Source organism: Raphanus sativus, chromosome 3 (assembly GCF_000801105.2).
Source record: "Raphanus sativus cultivar WK10039 chromosome 3, ASM80110v3, whole genome shotgun sequence".
Classification (NCBI taxonomy): domain Eukaryota; kingdom Viridiplantae; phylum Streptophyta; class Magnoliopsida; order Brassicales; family Brassicaceae; genus Raphanus; species Raphanus sativus.
In genome coordinates this window covers 15,504,104-15,521,343 of record NC_079513.1, presented here as the reverse complement: position 1 = coordinate 15,521,343, position 17,240 = coordinate 15,504,104, and the positions used below count along the sequence as shown (strand labels likewise).

Below are 17,240 nucleotides of genomic sequence, written 5' to 3'. Positions count from 1 at the left end.
ATGAGAGACATCCATGGGTGCTATGTCGCAGTATAACTCGTCTTTGTAGAAAGACCCGATCGAGAGAGAAAGCAACGTCCGTTTAGAAACGTATACTTCGCCCCTGTCTGCATCCACAGTAATCGGTAAGGATGTGGATGAGGTTCAGCCTTGAGAGCCAATTTTCGAACAGCTTCCTCCGACACCACGTTTGCAGAGCATCCGGAGTCAATCACAAATCTACACACCTTGCCTTTGACGGTGCAGGTAGAGCTGAACAAGGCAGTTCTAAGCCAAGCTTCATCTGTTTTGGGGGCTAAACAGTTGCGACGGATCATTAGAAAAGTTCCGGTGTCTCCACTGACTTGTTCTTCTTCCACATCTTCCTCCTCTGTATCATAAATTGGGTCACCTATAGCGTCTTTCTCATGAGCAACTAAGCCGACGACCCTTTTGAGGATAAGCCGTCTGTATATGACCTCTTTCTCCACAAGTGAAACAGCGCAGAGCATTAGGTCGAGAAGGACGTGTCTCGGCTGCCTCTGAAGTGGCTTCGGTTTGTTGTTGAGTAGCTCGAGGCCCTGCTGTTGAATCACGACCTGCAGATGGTTTTGAATCATCGTAGTGGAGTTGCGGTTTCGCGAACTGGAGGGCCATTGGTTGGACCCAAGGCGGGTTTGTTGATCTACCAGAACGGCACGCTGTCGTGCTTCGGAGACAGAACCCGGGTCAAATTGGTGGAGCATGTTTTGGAGTTGAGGACGTAGCCCAGCTATATAACGAGCAACGAGCTGATCTTCCGAGTCGTGAATATCCACTCGTGTAAGCAACTGGTAGAACTCATTAGAGTAATCGTCCACAGAACGCGAACCCTGGCGTATGTTGTGAAATTTTTGAAACAAAAGACGCTCAAAATTAAATGGGATGAATGTTTTCCTCATATGTTTCTTAAGCTTGTCCCATAGTATTATTTTTTCTTTGCCGTGCCGAGAACGTGAGAGCTTAAGTTGGTTCCACCAGGAAGCGGCGTGACCACGAAAACGAGTTGTGATCAGAGAAACTTGTTTATTGATTGGTATATCTTTGAACTCCAAGAATTCATCGACAGTGACAAACCAATCAAGGAGGTCTTCTGGTTGAGAACCGCCGTGAAACTCAGGAAGTTCGAGTTTGACACCCGACATCCAACGATTATCCTCGGCGTGTCCATGTTGATGACCACGATCACGGTGATGTCGTGGATGGTTGAGATGATCACCAAACGGGTTTTCTCCATCTGTGTCGTCATTCTCTTCTACATAAGCAGGATTGCGGCGGCGGTGTTGACGCTGGGAGCTGCGTCGTTGTTGGCTGGATTGGCTGCGTTGGCTGCAAAGGCAGCTTGAACACCAGCCTGAACTCCATTCTGAATTGCATCCGCCATTGTACGGCGAAGGTTGTCGTGAAAGTGTTCCTGGAAGTCTTCCAAGAATTGCTTGAATTGAAGCCAGTCGTTGGCTGGTTCTTTTCCTGGTCGGGGAGGCATGTTAAGATCGTAACGACGATAAGAATCGAAGTTCCAAGTCTCTGATACCAATTGACGGAGCGGAAGTACCGTCTAGTAACCGATAATGCAAAGGTAACGTTGATTCTTCGAATACCCGTTAGCTAAGCCTTCTTAAGTCTGTTGAATCCTCAAGGATTAACCAGAAACAAGGATTCAAGAGTTTGTATAAAACCAAAGCTCTGAGTTTATTAAAATTCAATGATCCAAAAGTTATGTCTCTTACAAGCCAAGAGATCAATATATATAGGTATTGAAAATACTAAACCAAAAGAATAAAGGAAAAACAACACCGACATGAAAAAAGGAATGCAAAATAAAAGGCAATAAGAAACCTAAAGTAAAAAGGAAATAGGATGCTACGCTGCATCACAAACGAATGAGATCTTCCAGGTTATAGTTACGGATATTGGTCATAGTTCGAATTTATGACACATATGGATGATAGAATAATTTTCCCGGTCAAACTCAAAACAATATAGTTGTAAAGACAGCCCAAAAAGGCTCATTTTGTATGTTTTATATGTTTTTGATGGTAGAATGATTTGGAATGAAATTTGGTTGCAAAATGTGAAAGCTGTATATAATTTGGAAACTATGAAAAAAATATACTACTGTGTGTCACTACCAATATAGTCATGTCTTAGCTGCACGACAGTCTGCACAAACGACTGTGTAGCACACACAAGATACACAGTCCCCTATTGTTACGAACTGGATCAAGCTGGTTCAGCAGTATGGACCACGAGGCACGACCACAAGACATAGTATTGTTGCAAAACATAATAGTACATGCATTTTTATCTTCAAGTGATCCAGTGTTTTTAAAATGCGTGATTAATGTATTAATTAAAACATGTTCTCACAACACGGAAATAAATTTCTAAGCTTTTTCTCAATAGTCGATACATCTTTCACTTGGAAGACCATATCATTTTATGAACAATCAATCACTTACTATCAGCCTATCAAAACTATCAAATATAGACGCTGTTCTGAGTCTTCTGACGCCACACAAGACGAGAACAAACGATTACATAACTTCTAAGGATTTTTTTTCTTAACAAAAGAGCTTTGATATTAATGCAAGAGTATAGAAAAGAGTTTCAACCCGAAGGAAGTACTAATAGATAAGACCCAGTAACCTAATTTATCTAAAACCCAATAGAAACCCGTACACAAATATCTAAAACCCATAGAACCCAATAGCTTCTAAGGTTCTGAATCTATAATCCCCTATATTAATAGAAAAACATTTAAAAAATGTAACCTATAATTTGTAATAATTAAAAAATAAATTTACTTAGTTACCACTAAATTAGAACTAAGATAAGATACACGTCTTGCGCATGGTGAATATATATGAAAATTGTTTAAAAAATATTGTATGAAAAAATAAAATTTATATTCTTGATCGAATTAATATTTTGGCCTTTAAACAATTTAAAAAAAAATTGTTAATTACATAATTTGTTTACTGATGAGGTGATCCATTTTAAAAAAAAATATCTTAGGTCAAAAATCACTTATCGCAAAGACAACGTTTACGTTGAAAAATCTCAGACCTACTATTTGGTTACAATGAAACTATGCCAGCTCGGTTTATATCATGATTTATCAATTTAAAATTTAGTTATGGTTATAAAAAGTTTACGTTCACGTGCCAATCCTATCTATCTTCAATATTTTTCTCATTTTATGTCATTTTTTCATGTTGGTTATGCTAGATATAAATATTGATTTTGGAGTTTATTCTCATTTTGTTCTTTTGTTTAGGCTTGAGATTTAGAAAATTTAAGATTTAAAATTATTAAAGAGATACATACTTAGGTTTAAGATATGCGTCGTGTGCATATTATGAAATAATAAAATAATAACTATATATTAAATAAATAATAAATCGTTACTATTATGTAATAAGTTGGAGTGCGTATATAAAATTAAACGATCACTCCTGTTTGTTCGAAAATCATTTTGGAGTAAAGATATCAAAACAATCAATCTTATCTATGTATATGATGTATAATTAAATTTAAATGATATTAACATAGATATATAATATACTTCTAATATGGATATTTATTAAATGATGTTTCTACTCGTATGATTTTATGATTATTTGCATATTGTGTAACAAAATTTTACACCAACGAATTGTTTTTAATGTGGAATGTTTAGTGGTTTCAATAATTTATAATAATATTTTGAAAAAACAATAAAGATTTCAAAATTAAAATATTACTTTTCAATATATGTTCAATGCAAATATCAAAATATAAGTATGTATTTTCATATGATGTATAATTTAATTTAAACATATGAAATATATATATATATATATTAACATAAACACCTATTAAATAAAATTATTTATTCATATGGTTTCATAATCATTGTATATTATTACATAAAAAATAAAAATCTTGATCACAAAAGGTTATGTGAGACTTTTAACAAGTTTTAGTAATTTATACTCATTTTGAAAATTCAAAATACAATATATACAAAAAATCTAAATTTTATTATATGAGTAATGTAATTGTATGATTTTTTTAGTAATAAATAATTAAACAAAATGATAGAAAGTATACAGATTGTTAGTAAATCTTTATTATATAGATTTTAATCACATTAGCTAATTCTGTAGATTTTATTTAAGGAAATAATAGATTCCCTAGAAATTTAATTTTGGACCAAAAAAATTCTCAATTGATTCTCAAGACGCCACGTAAGCAAAATTAGCATTCTAATTACGTGACAACTCAGTATGACACTTTTTAATTAGTACAAATTACATGTTATAACTTTTTAAATGTTTCTTCTTTAATATATAGGAGATGTCAATGAATTTTATGTGACAGCTTAAGGATGCAATTGAGGAAAATATTTGGTCCAAATTTGATTAGAGGATTCGCTAAGAACATTATGTCCCTTAATATATACGACCATCATATATTATAATGTTCGAAGAAACTTTTAACCGGTTAATTTATAATGTTATGAACCGAATGTTAGGTTTAATTTTTTTTGGTTTACTTTATAAAAACCAATTACAAGTAGTAACCGATTTCAATTCATAAAATGATTTTAATTTGAAAAGGAATGATTTTTCACCTATTTTACTTTTACATTTCTAAAATATTTATTTATATTTTGCATTTATAATTTTATAAACTCTATTTTCTAGATTTTAAATACACAATACATTTGATAGGATGGTACATCATATTTCGAGAATATTTTGTTCATCATAAGAGATTACAACTATATAAACTCTATTTTCTATATTAACAAGAAAATACAAAATTATAAATTCAGCTTGATCACCTATAATACAAAAGTGGATAAACAAAAGAAATTATATTTATAAATTATAAATACGAGATTACAGCTATATAAACTATATTCTCTATATTGACAAAAAATATTTAGGTAAGTGTAGTATATTTTTTGATAGAATAATAAAGAAATAAATACAAAATTATAATCACCAAACTGGTGTATCTATCGAATATATGTGTTTACTACACAATTCTTCAGAAGTTATATATAAGAATTTAAATTGAGGACTATGAAAAACTTTGGCAACAAGAAAAACAATTGTTTTTGTAGTTATGAGAAGCTTATATTATTTTTCCTTAATGTACCACGATAAATGATAATAGAGATCCTTGGTAGTTAATGCTAATTAATGTATCACATTAACCTAACTATCAATCATATCTATACTATCAACTGCAAGCATTGGGAAATCGTCATATTTCTAAGTATTTATGTATGGTCCATAAAAGTTTGATAATCAGGTTTGATTAATTATGTATGGTCTTAATATGGTCCATAAAGAACCACAATTGCACTTATTGTCTAAATATAAGCTTAACCCAACTTATATTGTTTTTTTAAATATTTTCATTTTTCACTTTATGTAAATTGTTTAATTCTAAAAAGAAATAAAAGTTTTAAGCTCAAATTGATAAATCCATATCATAAATTCAAAATATGTTTCAGTCTATAACTACAATTATAAATGGTCTCAGCCCAATATATATATACATCAAAACATAATTATATACATAAAAAAATCCGTCAGATATAAATATTTAATTTTTCAATATTAGTTTTTTAATTTTAATTATATAAATTATCACGCGGTGCAAGTCTTAGATGATTATATAAACGAAAAATAACTGTATACATAAAACAAATCTGATCAGATATAAATATTTAATTTAAAAATACTATATGTTATTTATATAAATTCATCATGCATAAGACCTGATCCCTAATCTAAAATATTTTGTTGACATATCTGCTGGGGCTTTTCCTCGGAGTTCTAAAAATTCATATATATATATATAATATAATATATATATATATTATGTTTTTAAAACTCTCAGGGGAGAAATTCTATTGGACATGCTCTAATACTTTAACTCTCATATATATATATATGAATTTTTAGAACTCTAAGGGGAGAAATTCTATTGGACATGCTCTAATACTTTTAACTCTCAGTTTAGTTAGTTGCGAGCAAAATAATTGATATATAACATTGTGTCGGTCACTTGAGACCTAAACCGACACGCAAAACGTGGGGCTTTAAGCATTTATACGACGTTCCCTGCACCGTGACTTCGGTCCATGCACACGCATAAGAACACGACAGCACTTGTTTTCTTACTGGCCGTCGAACCGTTCCAATTTGTACCAATAAAATAATTACTGAAAGTCAAGAAAGTGACTTCTTTAGGAGCCCCCATTGAGTATGATTTCATAACAGCTTCATGAAACGTTCTATTCATCACGCTCCAAAGTTCACATCTTTGAACTTACGTTACATCAAATCATTATAAAAGATATTTGGTCTCCAATCAATTTGAATCTCCAAAGAGATTTGTTCTCATTACGCATTTTTATCTTTTCATAAAATTTCCAATTAACTTGATTTGACATTTCGGATCTTGGTATTCAAGAAAATGAAATATAAGGAAAGACAAAATTGAAAGTAATCATGATGGTTTGCAAAATCAATGATTCTGTAACAAACAGAGAAGAAAAGATAAGGTGTGCTATAAAGTAATGTTGGCAGTTCATCTTCTCGTTTAACAAAAAGGTAGGTTTCTCTTTGAAATAAGTTAATTACTAACTAGGCTAATTTGTTTTAACTAATCCCCAAGATTACCATCTTCTTTGCATTGATGTGATCTATGACAACAACTTGTAACCTATAAGCTGTAAGTTGCAGCTTGTCGCTCGTTTTGCTTTACACAATTAGTAGCATGTCACAAATTGTTAATTTATATTGCTAAAGAATTTAGCGATACAATATTTTAATTTACCACATGGGATTAATCGATATAATTAGTTGCAAAATAATATAAAACAATTTATAATATTTGATTATAAATCGCAACGACCTTCATTTGCTGCTTTCAGGAGTTTCGAAATTAAAGACAAAGTCTCTCATAACTACTGTTGAAAAAGATAGTTAGTAATATACGTATAATATAAGATAGATTACTATTTATTATCACGTTGGAAATTCATCTATAGATTTCAATAGATTTTTAGTAATATATAAAATATAAGATAGTCAGTCAATATAGTGCATTCCAAAGTTTTTTCTTGTATAAAATTACACTTAAACAAAGCAAAAATATTACACGCAGAACGGACAAGAATGAGACCTTTTCGAAGATGTTTGGCTTCCTTCTCGGAACTCAAAAATCAACATTAATATATACAAATTACAAACCTTAATAAGATGAATAATATCTTCAAAACATACAATCAATATCCTTGAAAATCGTCTTCTGATCATCAGTTCTTCTGTCGCTGGATTGCTTGAACGCTACAGTGGGAGCGATTCTGCAGCTCCTCCTCTGGTGTTCAAGCACGAGTTCACCAGCTAACCAATCCAGCTTCTCGAAATTGCTTTCTTGATTGATCTTTTTACCACCAAACAGAACCGACTCCACGTTCTTCTGCTTCAGCATCTCTACTGCTACTCCCACAAGCATATTCACATTGCTTGGACTAGCGTCCGTATCTATGTTTGGTTTGCATGGACCGAAGCTTGACCCATCAGCCTATAAATATACACAAATAATGATGACTAGTGTTAATATCAAGATCCAAAGTATTCACGATTCTTGTACAGAACTGAAAGTTTTTAAATAGCTTCAAGAATAACAAACTCAAAATGTAAATTACACTGCATATAAAAAAAATTACACTGCATATATTCCATTTTATTTTAAAATATATATTCCATTTTATCTTCCGCAATTAAACCAATAATTTTAAATGATTAGAAGGTTTTGTGCCTAAAGAGCTGTATATCTTCGTTGTGCGAAATTCATACCATGTTAGCAGAATATTTTTTAATAAAACTTGAATCTATGATATTTTTATTTTCCTACTAGATAATCCATGAATTTTATCCACTAGCAAACTCTTCATTTGGGACTATTAAGCAATGTTACCAACGAAGCTTTAATCAAATGAATTGTAATCACAACATAAACTTTTACCTGAATACGGACGTAGTTACTCCTCCTGCACTGACCAAACGCCATGGAAACGGCCTGGTCCACAGTATCAGCCGCGCCATCTGCGGAAATCCGAACCGCGGGTTGAGCCCATTGCTTAGCCTTCCATTTCATAACCTTGTCACATTCATACTTCACATCAACCAACTGCCCCGTACCAAGAGACAACACAAGCAAATCTTCAACGCCTCTAACAAACGGAAACTCTTGCTTGTTATGCAACACATGAGTGATCGCCGCAGCCGTCGGATTACTCATCGCTAACCCACCATCAACCGCGACGCACCGCGTTTTACCATCCACTGATCTCATCTCCACAGGCTCGAACACTCCCGGCTCGGCCCACGTGGCTTTGCAAACTTCCCACAGCTTGAAATCGTAGCCGTCGGTTTCCAACGCGTCGGCGCGTGAGAAAAGGAACGGTGCGGAGCTCGTGAGGTCGTAACAAGGAATTAGAACAGGTTTAAGCGTGTCCTTGAGGGTCAGCTCAGCGAACGACTCCTTCATGGACTTCTCAAGCTTCGAACCGGACCCGGTTTTCATCACCCGGTTTAGGATCTTCCCCGGTTGGGATTTATAAAAGCTTTTACCGTTCTTCGCTAGGAACCTCCACGTGTCATCCGCTTTGAAGATCGGACGGTCACCGTCTTTTGAAGCGAAAAGCATCGCCGTGAAGATCCCGCCGATGCCGGAGCCAGAAGCGACGTCGAAGTAATCGGCGATACGGGCGTTCGGGTCACCCGACTTCAACTTCAGCGCCTGCTCCAGATAAGACAAAGCCTTTCCGGGTATGATCCCTCTCATCCCGCCGCCGTCGATGCTCAGAACACAGACTTTCCCTCTCTGGTTCTTGATCGATCCCGGAACGACGCCGTTTGCTTCCGTCGGTGATGTTTCTTGCTCTGGACTCGGGTCTCTGCTCCGAGACTCCATTAGCTTCGGGTCGTCGTCGTACCCGAAGAGAAACTTGCTTTCGAGAATGGAGAAGATCTCGTAGCTGAGCTTATCAGTCTCGATGCTCGGTTCTTGCATATCCGCCGCCTCCGCCGTGACTCCGCCGTTGTTGCTCTGTTTGATTAAATGATGTTTGACAGTCGCCGACGGAGCTTTATTGTGTACTCTTTGCATCGTAATTAACAAGAAGTAGAAATCAAGAAAGAGTATTTAATAAGGTAATAAACACACTCTAGACATTATCGCCAAGATAAAGACAAAACACTTGAAACACAAAGATAATCTCTTGTCGTAAGAACACGAGAACAGAGACTATGGTCGCAACATTTTCTTACAAGACAAAAAGTAAAGTAAAGACCGATGCTCTTCTCTCTCTATGTCTCTCTTTATTATTCCCTCCTTAAATCATTCCAGAAATTCAAGATAAAGGCAAAAAGAGTATTCTTTGATCAATAAAGCAAGAGATGAAGAAGGAAGCAAGAACACAGAGCCTGTGAAGGATCTTTTTTTATAGCGTCTTTAAATCTTACGCGTGGCTTTCGTTACGTAGAATTTAACATATATAATACGAGACCCTGCAGTTACTTAAATACGTATGTACTGTGTACATGTACTTACGTACGTATATGATATTCCGAGTTTGGTGCAATAATTTAGATGTATGTGCAGTGGCGGATCTAGAAAGTTGTATTATAGGGGGCAAAACTTTGAAACTTTAGAAATGAGGTATATTTTACCCTAGATTTGAGATTTTGAGGGGGGCAAGTTTATCCAATTTCTCCAAATATGTTACAAATAGCATAGATTTTTCTTTTTTTTAAAAATCCATAGGGGGCAGATGCCCCACCCATCCATGCTGTGCATCCGCCACTGTGTATGTGATGTACATATATCTGCCTAATATTCTTCCAAGAATTTTGAATTCGAGGTGTGTTTTGTTGGCTGAAAAGTCATTTTATAATCATGTATTATGGTGGGGATAATGACAATAAGGTGGTTGTTACATATGAATACAAAGACCAATAATACATATCTTTCGTTGGTACATGTATATCTTTCTGATTAATTAAAAGAATTGTTTTTTTTTTTTTTTTTGATCAAACCAGACTTGCATTTATCTTAAAAGAGTTTAAACTCCATTAGAGGAGGATACAACAAGGCTACAAGGAGCCAACCAAAGTGATAAACTGATAACACAAAAGATAAAATTGATACAAATCACAAAAAGAAACCATAAAAATCGCATGACAACGATTTCATAAGCTTCTTTAATAATCGTACCAAGTGTAACCCAAACGGTCACAAACACTGCATCAACAGCAGAGGGGAGCATTAGCTGGGAGGAAGATCCTTTGAGTACCAGCAACGCTTTATCTTCCATTTCACTCCATACAAGAGGAAATATTGGGAAGAGAAACAACTCCAAACAGGAGACAATTGGGAGACCAATACCCGTCAAGATCAGATTCAACAGGCAAGATATGTCAACGAGTTTTCCTTCCAGCTGCAACAAAGAAGAGAAACACAAGATAACAGCACCAAAAACCAGGCTTGACACAATAAAGGAACTGCATACTGCAGTAAGAAATCGCACTGAAACGACATAGATGCCACTAAAAGGCACAAAGGTAGAACCGAAGGAAGCTCTGTCCATCAGAACATTACCAATTAAAACCAATGACCTCAAGTTCAAAGTCGCCCATACAACTCGCATTCCAACCCATTCAACTGAATAAAGGTAAGCGGAGAGAGAGGAGCTATGATGAACCTGGAAGGCTGTAACCGGAGGGTGGGAAGGAAGGTCGGGACAAGATCTGAGAACAGACCATTCCACGAGCCGACAAGGAAACGACCTGCACACAAGAGGGACGCCACCACCACAGATCTTTGTCGCCATTGTTGAACAATGAAGCTTTAAATCAAGGGTGTGGGTAAGAGCTTGAAGAGAAGGCTTAGTGGAGGTGACGCGGATGCGAAGAAGAGAAAGGAGAGCGTCTGGAGGGTCTGGAGGTAACGGCGGAGGAGCGACGGGAGAGAGAACTTCAACCGGAGGATACTCGTACGGCAGCGTATCTGCAGGAGGTCTGTAAACCAACGGAGCAGCATTCACCATCAGGGCCATGGAGGAGGAGCAGAGCTGCTTCAAAGGGAGTCTGAAGGAGCGACGGAGCTGAAGCGGTGGAGATCCATCCAAAACGGCATACCTCGGGACGCGGGCCTGAGAGAAATAATTAGGGCGAACTGAGAAAAGTTAGCAGTTCTTTAGTTTAAAGAATTGTTTTCTAGTATATTTATTCTTAAAGAAGCTTTATATACCAACAATGTGCATGTAGTCAGCTCTCTCATATTCACACGAACGGAACACATTCACCACCTACTAGCCAAGGAAGTCAAAGGATACATATGTGCTCACATGCCTAATCTGCAATGCATAACAACCAGTGTTAAAAAGTTTATCCGAAAACAATTAAAAAAAATTTCAAAAGAGTATGGAGTTTAGCTCGCAAAATGCGTAACATATTCATTTAACGTGTAGTAGGGTCTCCCAAAGCTACAGACAACAACAAAGTTCCCAAAGCTAAAGACAATAAATGACCAAAGAGTAACTGTCCATAGTTTCTTACATGGGCGGTCAAGTTTTGCATGTCACCAGAGCGTAGTACAAACTTATCTTCTAAAGACTAACCCGTGGGTGTTGTCAAAAAAAAAGAAGACTAACCCGTGGGACTCACAAAACCGCAAACTATTGGCATATGCGTTTGGAGAGTGCGTTATTCTCTAGCCTAACCATTGGTATGATTGTTCTTATCATTTTTTAGTGTGGGTATGAATATGAATGTAAGATTTTTAAAGCTATTTTTTCGGCGAAAGATATACTAATTTTTGTCGGGTAGATAGCTAGGAATGCATGTATACGTTATACTTTCTGTAATTCAAAAAAAAAAATCTACTTGGGATGAATTATCAAGTATTACATCTCAGCTATGTATACTTGATAAGTTGCATACAACTCTTCTTAGTGGATCATGTGATATAACTTGGTCATCTAACAATTAATTCAAGGTCAATCGTGAATCCTATAAAAATGTGATCTCAATCACTTGCCAATCAAGGAAAATCATGTTGATTATATTCCTTTTAAATGCTTAATATTGTTTACACTATATTTCTTTTAATATCTAACTGTAATCTCATAGTTTAAGTAAGTAGGTTCTGTGTCTTTTAGTATATTGGCTATATGAACACACACCTTAAGAAATCATTCTAAAGATACAAAACCTTAATCTACAGAAATCTGATACCATGATAGAACTTGGCTTGATTTCTTTGTTTTTCTTTGAATTATATGACTTCTTCTGGTCCATATCATTTCAACTTCCCTTAACTTCAAGTTGTTGACATGATTGTAGTATATTCAAACCTACATCTAAGGGACCAACAACTTATGTTTTGACTTCAAAGAAAACGAATTCCCTTCAAGATCTCAACTAAGCATTTGCTAATGTCTATGGTCCTAATTAACTATTCTCTCCGTCCCACTTTAAGTGGTGTTTTAGAATTTTTATTTTGTTCCATTTTAAGTGATGTTTTCACTAATCTATGTAGAATTTAATATGATTTGAATTTTATGACCAATTATAAAATACTGTACTTTTTTTATTATTGGTTAAACTAGTTTTATTTAATGTATTTTTATGTTACCAAGATAAACTACATAAAAATATGAGTTTTCTTAATCTATGTGCAATAACCTAAAACATCACATAAAGTGGAACAGAGGGAGTGGGAGTACCATTTATGGAAAATTCAAAAGAAATAAAATGATTTTCTTTCTCTAATAACTATCTGCTCGCTACGCTATAATAAGAAAATAACTTAGATATTCTCCAACAATTATTTTCAAAATAAAAACAATTGTTTTTTTGCGCTAAATCTCCAAAATTTGGTCATCTACCCAAAAAGAAAAGAAGAAGAAAACACGACTTAAGTTCAAAAAAAAAAAAGAAAACACGACTTTCTGCCATCACGCGAAAAGAATCTGAAGCACAATGATTTAAATATATTTAGTGGTGTAATTGGCTCTTGTCTCAGCAACAAAGTAGTGACTAATTGATTACTGTTTACTAACGCGATAATAATCTATTAGTTAATGGTACAATTAGTTTACTTACTGTAGATTTCATTAACAGCTATCTACGAATGTGTTCTTTCGTTAGAAAAATCGTTTCATATCCAGATATGTTCAATTCATATTCGGTTTATATAACTATGCAAAAACACATGTACATTTGAAAAATTCAAATAACATATATTTTGTTATTTTTCGGCGAGAACATACACCGGTCGTTACGTCAGCTGCCAATCATCTAGTTTTGCTGACAATAATAACACATAATCAGTATTTTTTAAAAATTAAAATAAATCAAAATAGTTGTTTTACAAAAATATACTTTATAAATTTTTATTAATGAAATTTTAATTTTGTATAAGACACATATTCATTATAATGTTTCGATCCTATCAGTTACTCTTATGTTAATCTTAGTTATGCGTTTTTTATAGATTTTTTAGATTGGTTGTGTAATCATGCGAATAATTTTGTTTTAAGAGATTAAAATTTTATGACATGTTAATCTAAATTATTTAAATGTAAACAATAAAACCAAGATTAATCGAAAATAGCACGACTGCATCACTTTTGTTAGAACGGTTTTATGATGATTCAAATTTAATGCTAGTGTTAATATCGTGTTACTCTCAATTAATCTTGGTTATGTTGCTTATATCTAAAGAACTTAGATTAACATCTCATAAATTATTTCTCTTAAAATAAAGTTATTCGCATTATTACACAACCAATCAATTTTTTTTTATAAAAATACATAACCAAAATTAACATAAGAATAATTGACAGGATCAAAACATTATAACAAATATATCTTTTATATAAAATTAAAATTTCATTATTTAATTATTTTTTTTTATTTTACTAAACAATAAAAATTTATAAACATTTGAATTTTCTAAAAATAGATTTTTATAAAACTATTTGATTCATTTTAGTTTGAAAAATTAATATACACGTAACGTTTTCATTAGCATAATTAGCTGACATAGCGTCTGTAAAAATAGATTATGTAGTATCTGTGTATGATTTTATCAAAAAAATAGATAAAATATATGTTATCTGATTTTTTTAAAAGTATATGTATGTTTTTGTACGATCATATAAATTATATATAGACATGAATTGAATCAATCTGATATGTTGGTATGAAATGATATTTTTCTTGGACTATATATAATCAATTCATGTGAATCAGGTGGATCGTATTATTATTAAAAAATTAACAACAATGGTATTTTATCCCTATAATTATATGGTTGTGCATGTGACATTCACATTCTCTTACAACGGTACAAACCAAAAAAAGTTTACGAGTAGTTAAATATGGTAATATGGTTATTTACAACAAGTGAGCAGTGGAGTAAAGTTGGTGGAATTGGGCACCGACGGAAAGAGGTCGACGTCAGAGTATTGGTCCCCGTAATCTCCGGTCTTTCTTTTGTCTTACACATATCAGAACAGTTGATGGTAAGAAAGCTTTTGAATCTTTTGATTGTTTCTTCTTTTGTTCCGCATTTGTCGCTGCGCGGCGTGACTTACATTTTTGATTAATAGCAAAACATTTTACTCTCTCCTTTTTGTAGATTTTTTACCATAATTTAAGCTGTGTGCAGTGGCGAATGTAGAATAATATTTTGTTGGGGGCAATTCTATATAAACTTTAAAAATATAGTTAGAAAATGTTATTTAGTATAAGTTAAATAAGTAAAATTTAGGTGTATTTAACAAATTCAATTTTTTTTAAAGACATTTGCTACCACCCTGGGCAACGTAGGTTCGCCAGTGGCTGTGTGTACTCTTTAGCTAGTCAGTGATTTTGGATATCTATGCTACTTGATCAGTTCTTTGGTACTCGAAAAAACTTTGGTACTTGAGAGCTACTTATTTGCAGAGATTGATTTTATTTTCAGTATTGTTATCTTGTTTATAACTCCACTTGTCTTTTTAATATAAAGAGATATTATACTTTTAGCAAATACTCTGTGCGTTTCAAATTATATGTGTTTAAATTTTTTTCACACATATTAAAAAATTACTAAATGTTCAGTTTTGTCTTTATTTGATTATTAACTTTTTAAGTATTTACTGTTTTCTTTAATTTAATTAGAAACAAAAAATAAATTAATATAAAAATCATATTAAAATCATAAAATAATATTTATTTTATAAAGAAAATTTTACCGTACAATACACTCAAAGTAAAATGTAAGGAGTATCAGTTACATGAGTCCATGACACATACCAAAGATTGCTACTTCATAATATATTAATATTGACCTTCTTGGCTTCGTTTAATTTCTCTCCACCAGATTAATCTGAACGCAAAGATTGTAAGTTAGTTTGCCAAAATCCTGGTTTACTCATCAGTATCTGTACTCTTCTAGCTACTGTTTTCGTTGGATTCGGCAAGTCTGCATTTGATTCTTTAACAAGACCCAAGAGTCAAGTTGGGTATTATGATTCCGACCAGATTCGACAGCACTGAAACAAAAAGGACGAGAGGAAGTAAAATAATGGACACTGGATATTTAAAAAAAAAATTGACGAACATAAAAGTTCCAAATGTATAGTACTGCTGGTAAACCTCTTTTTATCCATAATAGTAATAAAAGATTTTACGTATATTTTCTTCTTTTGAAACAAGTGTATGTTTATATCTTCTTGATAAAGTTTTTTTGGCTTTCATGTGATTATGTTTTCAAACCATGATTCTGTCATTCATTTAATTATTCTTTATATTAGCTTTCATCAAGTAATTGATTTGGTGAATTACCTTCCTTCTAGTTTTGGTTAATTCACTCGCATTTCGCGAGGACCCTTTAAAATGTCTTTCTCTAATAATTTATTTTTATGTGTATATATAAATTTAAATATCTAATTTTCTATTTTCTAAAAATAAAAGTGTCGGCACAAAAAACTTTGAGAACTTTTAAATTAACTGAAACAACTTTGACCTAGTAGAGCTATTTAGCATACAACAAACAACTTTATTCATTTCTTAGGATTTATACTGTTCTACTTCTGTCTTCATTTATGTTAGGTATCACCGTATCAGTCATTTGATACCTCTATTGTAGTATTTGTACTAATACCGTGTAGCAACATCTTCTGTTGATACTTGATAATACTATTTATTTGATATGACATGATTACTAACAAAAACGTATATAAATAAAAGTATAAAACTATCAAAGAGAAGAAAAAAAAGTAGATCTAGAAGTTTTTTAATATTTAAAGAAAAAATAGAAGAAAATAGGAGGAATAATAAAAGAGTTTTTCAAATGATAAACCATAAAAAACTGTGAGAAAATATGGATTAATATATAAACTGTTTAAATATTTTTCTGAAAATATTAAAATTAGTTAAGTAATTAAAATTATTAAACATTAGTGTTTAAAGTGTTGATTGTTGTTCAATTGTAATGCAAAGAGTTGATATTTTGTGCGATAGAATTTTTTCTGATACGATATGCTATTATTTAAATTAAATTAAATTTTCAAAGACTAACTTCGAATTTGGAGAAAACTATGGACTTTTAAGGACATCCTTATTGAATGTACTTAGGATTTTGAAGATATTTTTAAAAAGAGGGTAACTAATATACAACGCTAGTCGAAGGGCTGTTTAGAAGAGGCTGATCTTTGCCTATGAAACCTTGCGAACTTGTCAATGGGCTTAATAAGAAGGGACAGTTTGTGAAAGCAAACAAGATGCGAGTCTGCTTACTATCTACACTACGGTTATGACCAGTGTTTTGAAAACCGGATCGGACCGGCCGGTCGAACCGGTCCGACCGTGACTCGCTGAAGCCGAGTCCGGTTCGGTTTAAAACCCAAATTTAATAAAAACCAGTAAAACCGGCTGAAACCCGGTAAAACCAGTGATCCGGTTTAATTTTAAAACCCGATTTTTTAAAATTAACATATAATTAAGTGTTTTTAATTATTACAACCTAAAATTTAATATTTTATAATTAGTATTCAATTATCACTATTTAATTGATTTTTTTATTTTTCTAAGAAAAAATGTGAAATATATTTTTGACTCTCATATACTATTTTTATTTTACTATATTCTTAAAAT

General features: G+C 33.1%; 2 protein-coding genes across 3 annotated transcripts; both read right to left on the bottom strand.

Annotated features, from left to right (window-relative positions):
• Nucleotides 1-7,210: 7,210 nt before the first annotated feature.
• Nucleotides 7,211-9,601, bottom strand: LOC130509069 (patatin-like protein 6). The gene is made up of 2 exons (XM_057004630.1): nucleotides 8,056-9,601; nucleotides 7,211-7,611 (listed from the first exon to the last, which is right to left on the bottom strand). Exons 1-2 carry the CDS (start codon nucleotides 9,199-9,201, stop codon nucleotides 7,300-7,302), a joined length of 1,458 nt encoding a protein of 485 aa, XP_056860610.1. The 5' UTR covers nucleotides 9,202-9,601; the 3' UTR covers nucleotides 7,211-7,299.
• Nucleotides 9,602-10,140: 539 nt separating this feature from the next.
• On the bottom strand, nucleotides 10,141-11,464 carry LOC130509068 (uncharacterized). Of its 2 annotated transcripts, XM_057004629.1 has the most exons (3): nucleotides 11,344-11,464; nucleotides 10,796-11,245; nucleotides 10,141-10,531 (listed from the first exon to the last, which is right to left on the bottom strand). In XM_057004629.1, the coding sequence occupies exons 1-3, from the start codon at nucleotides 11,392-11,394 to the stop codon at nucleotides 10,157-10,159; spliced, it is 876 nt and encodes a 291-aa protein (XP_056860609.1). In that variant the 5' UTR covers nucleotides 11,395-11,464; the 3' UTR covers nucleotides 10,141-10,156. The 2 variants fall into 2 exon arrangements, with proteins under 2 accessions (XP_056860609.1, XP_056860608.1); XM_057004628.1 differs by having other exon boundaries at nucleotides 10,141-11,245.
• Between the last annotated feature and the right edge of the window lie 5,776 nt (nucleotides 11,465-17,240).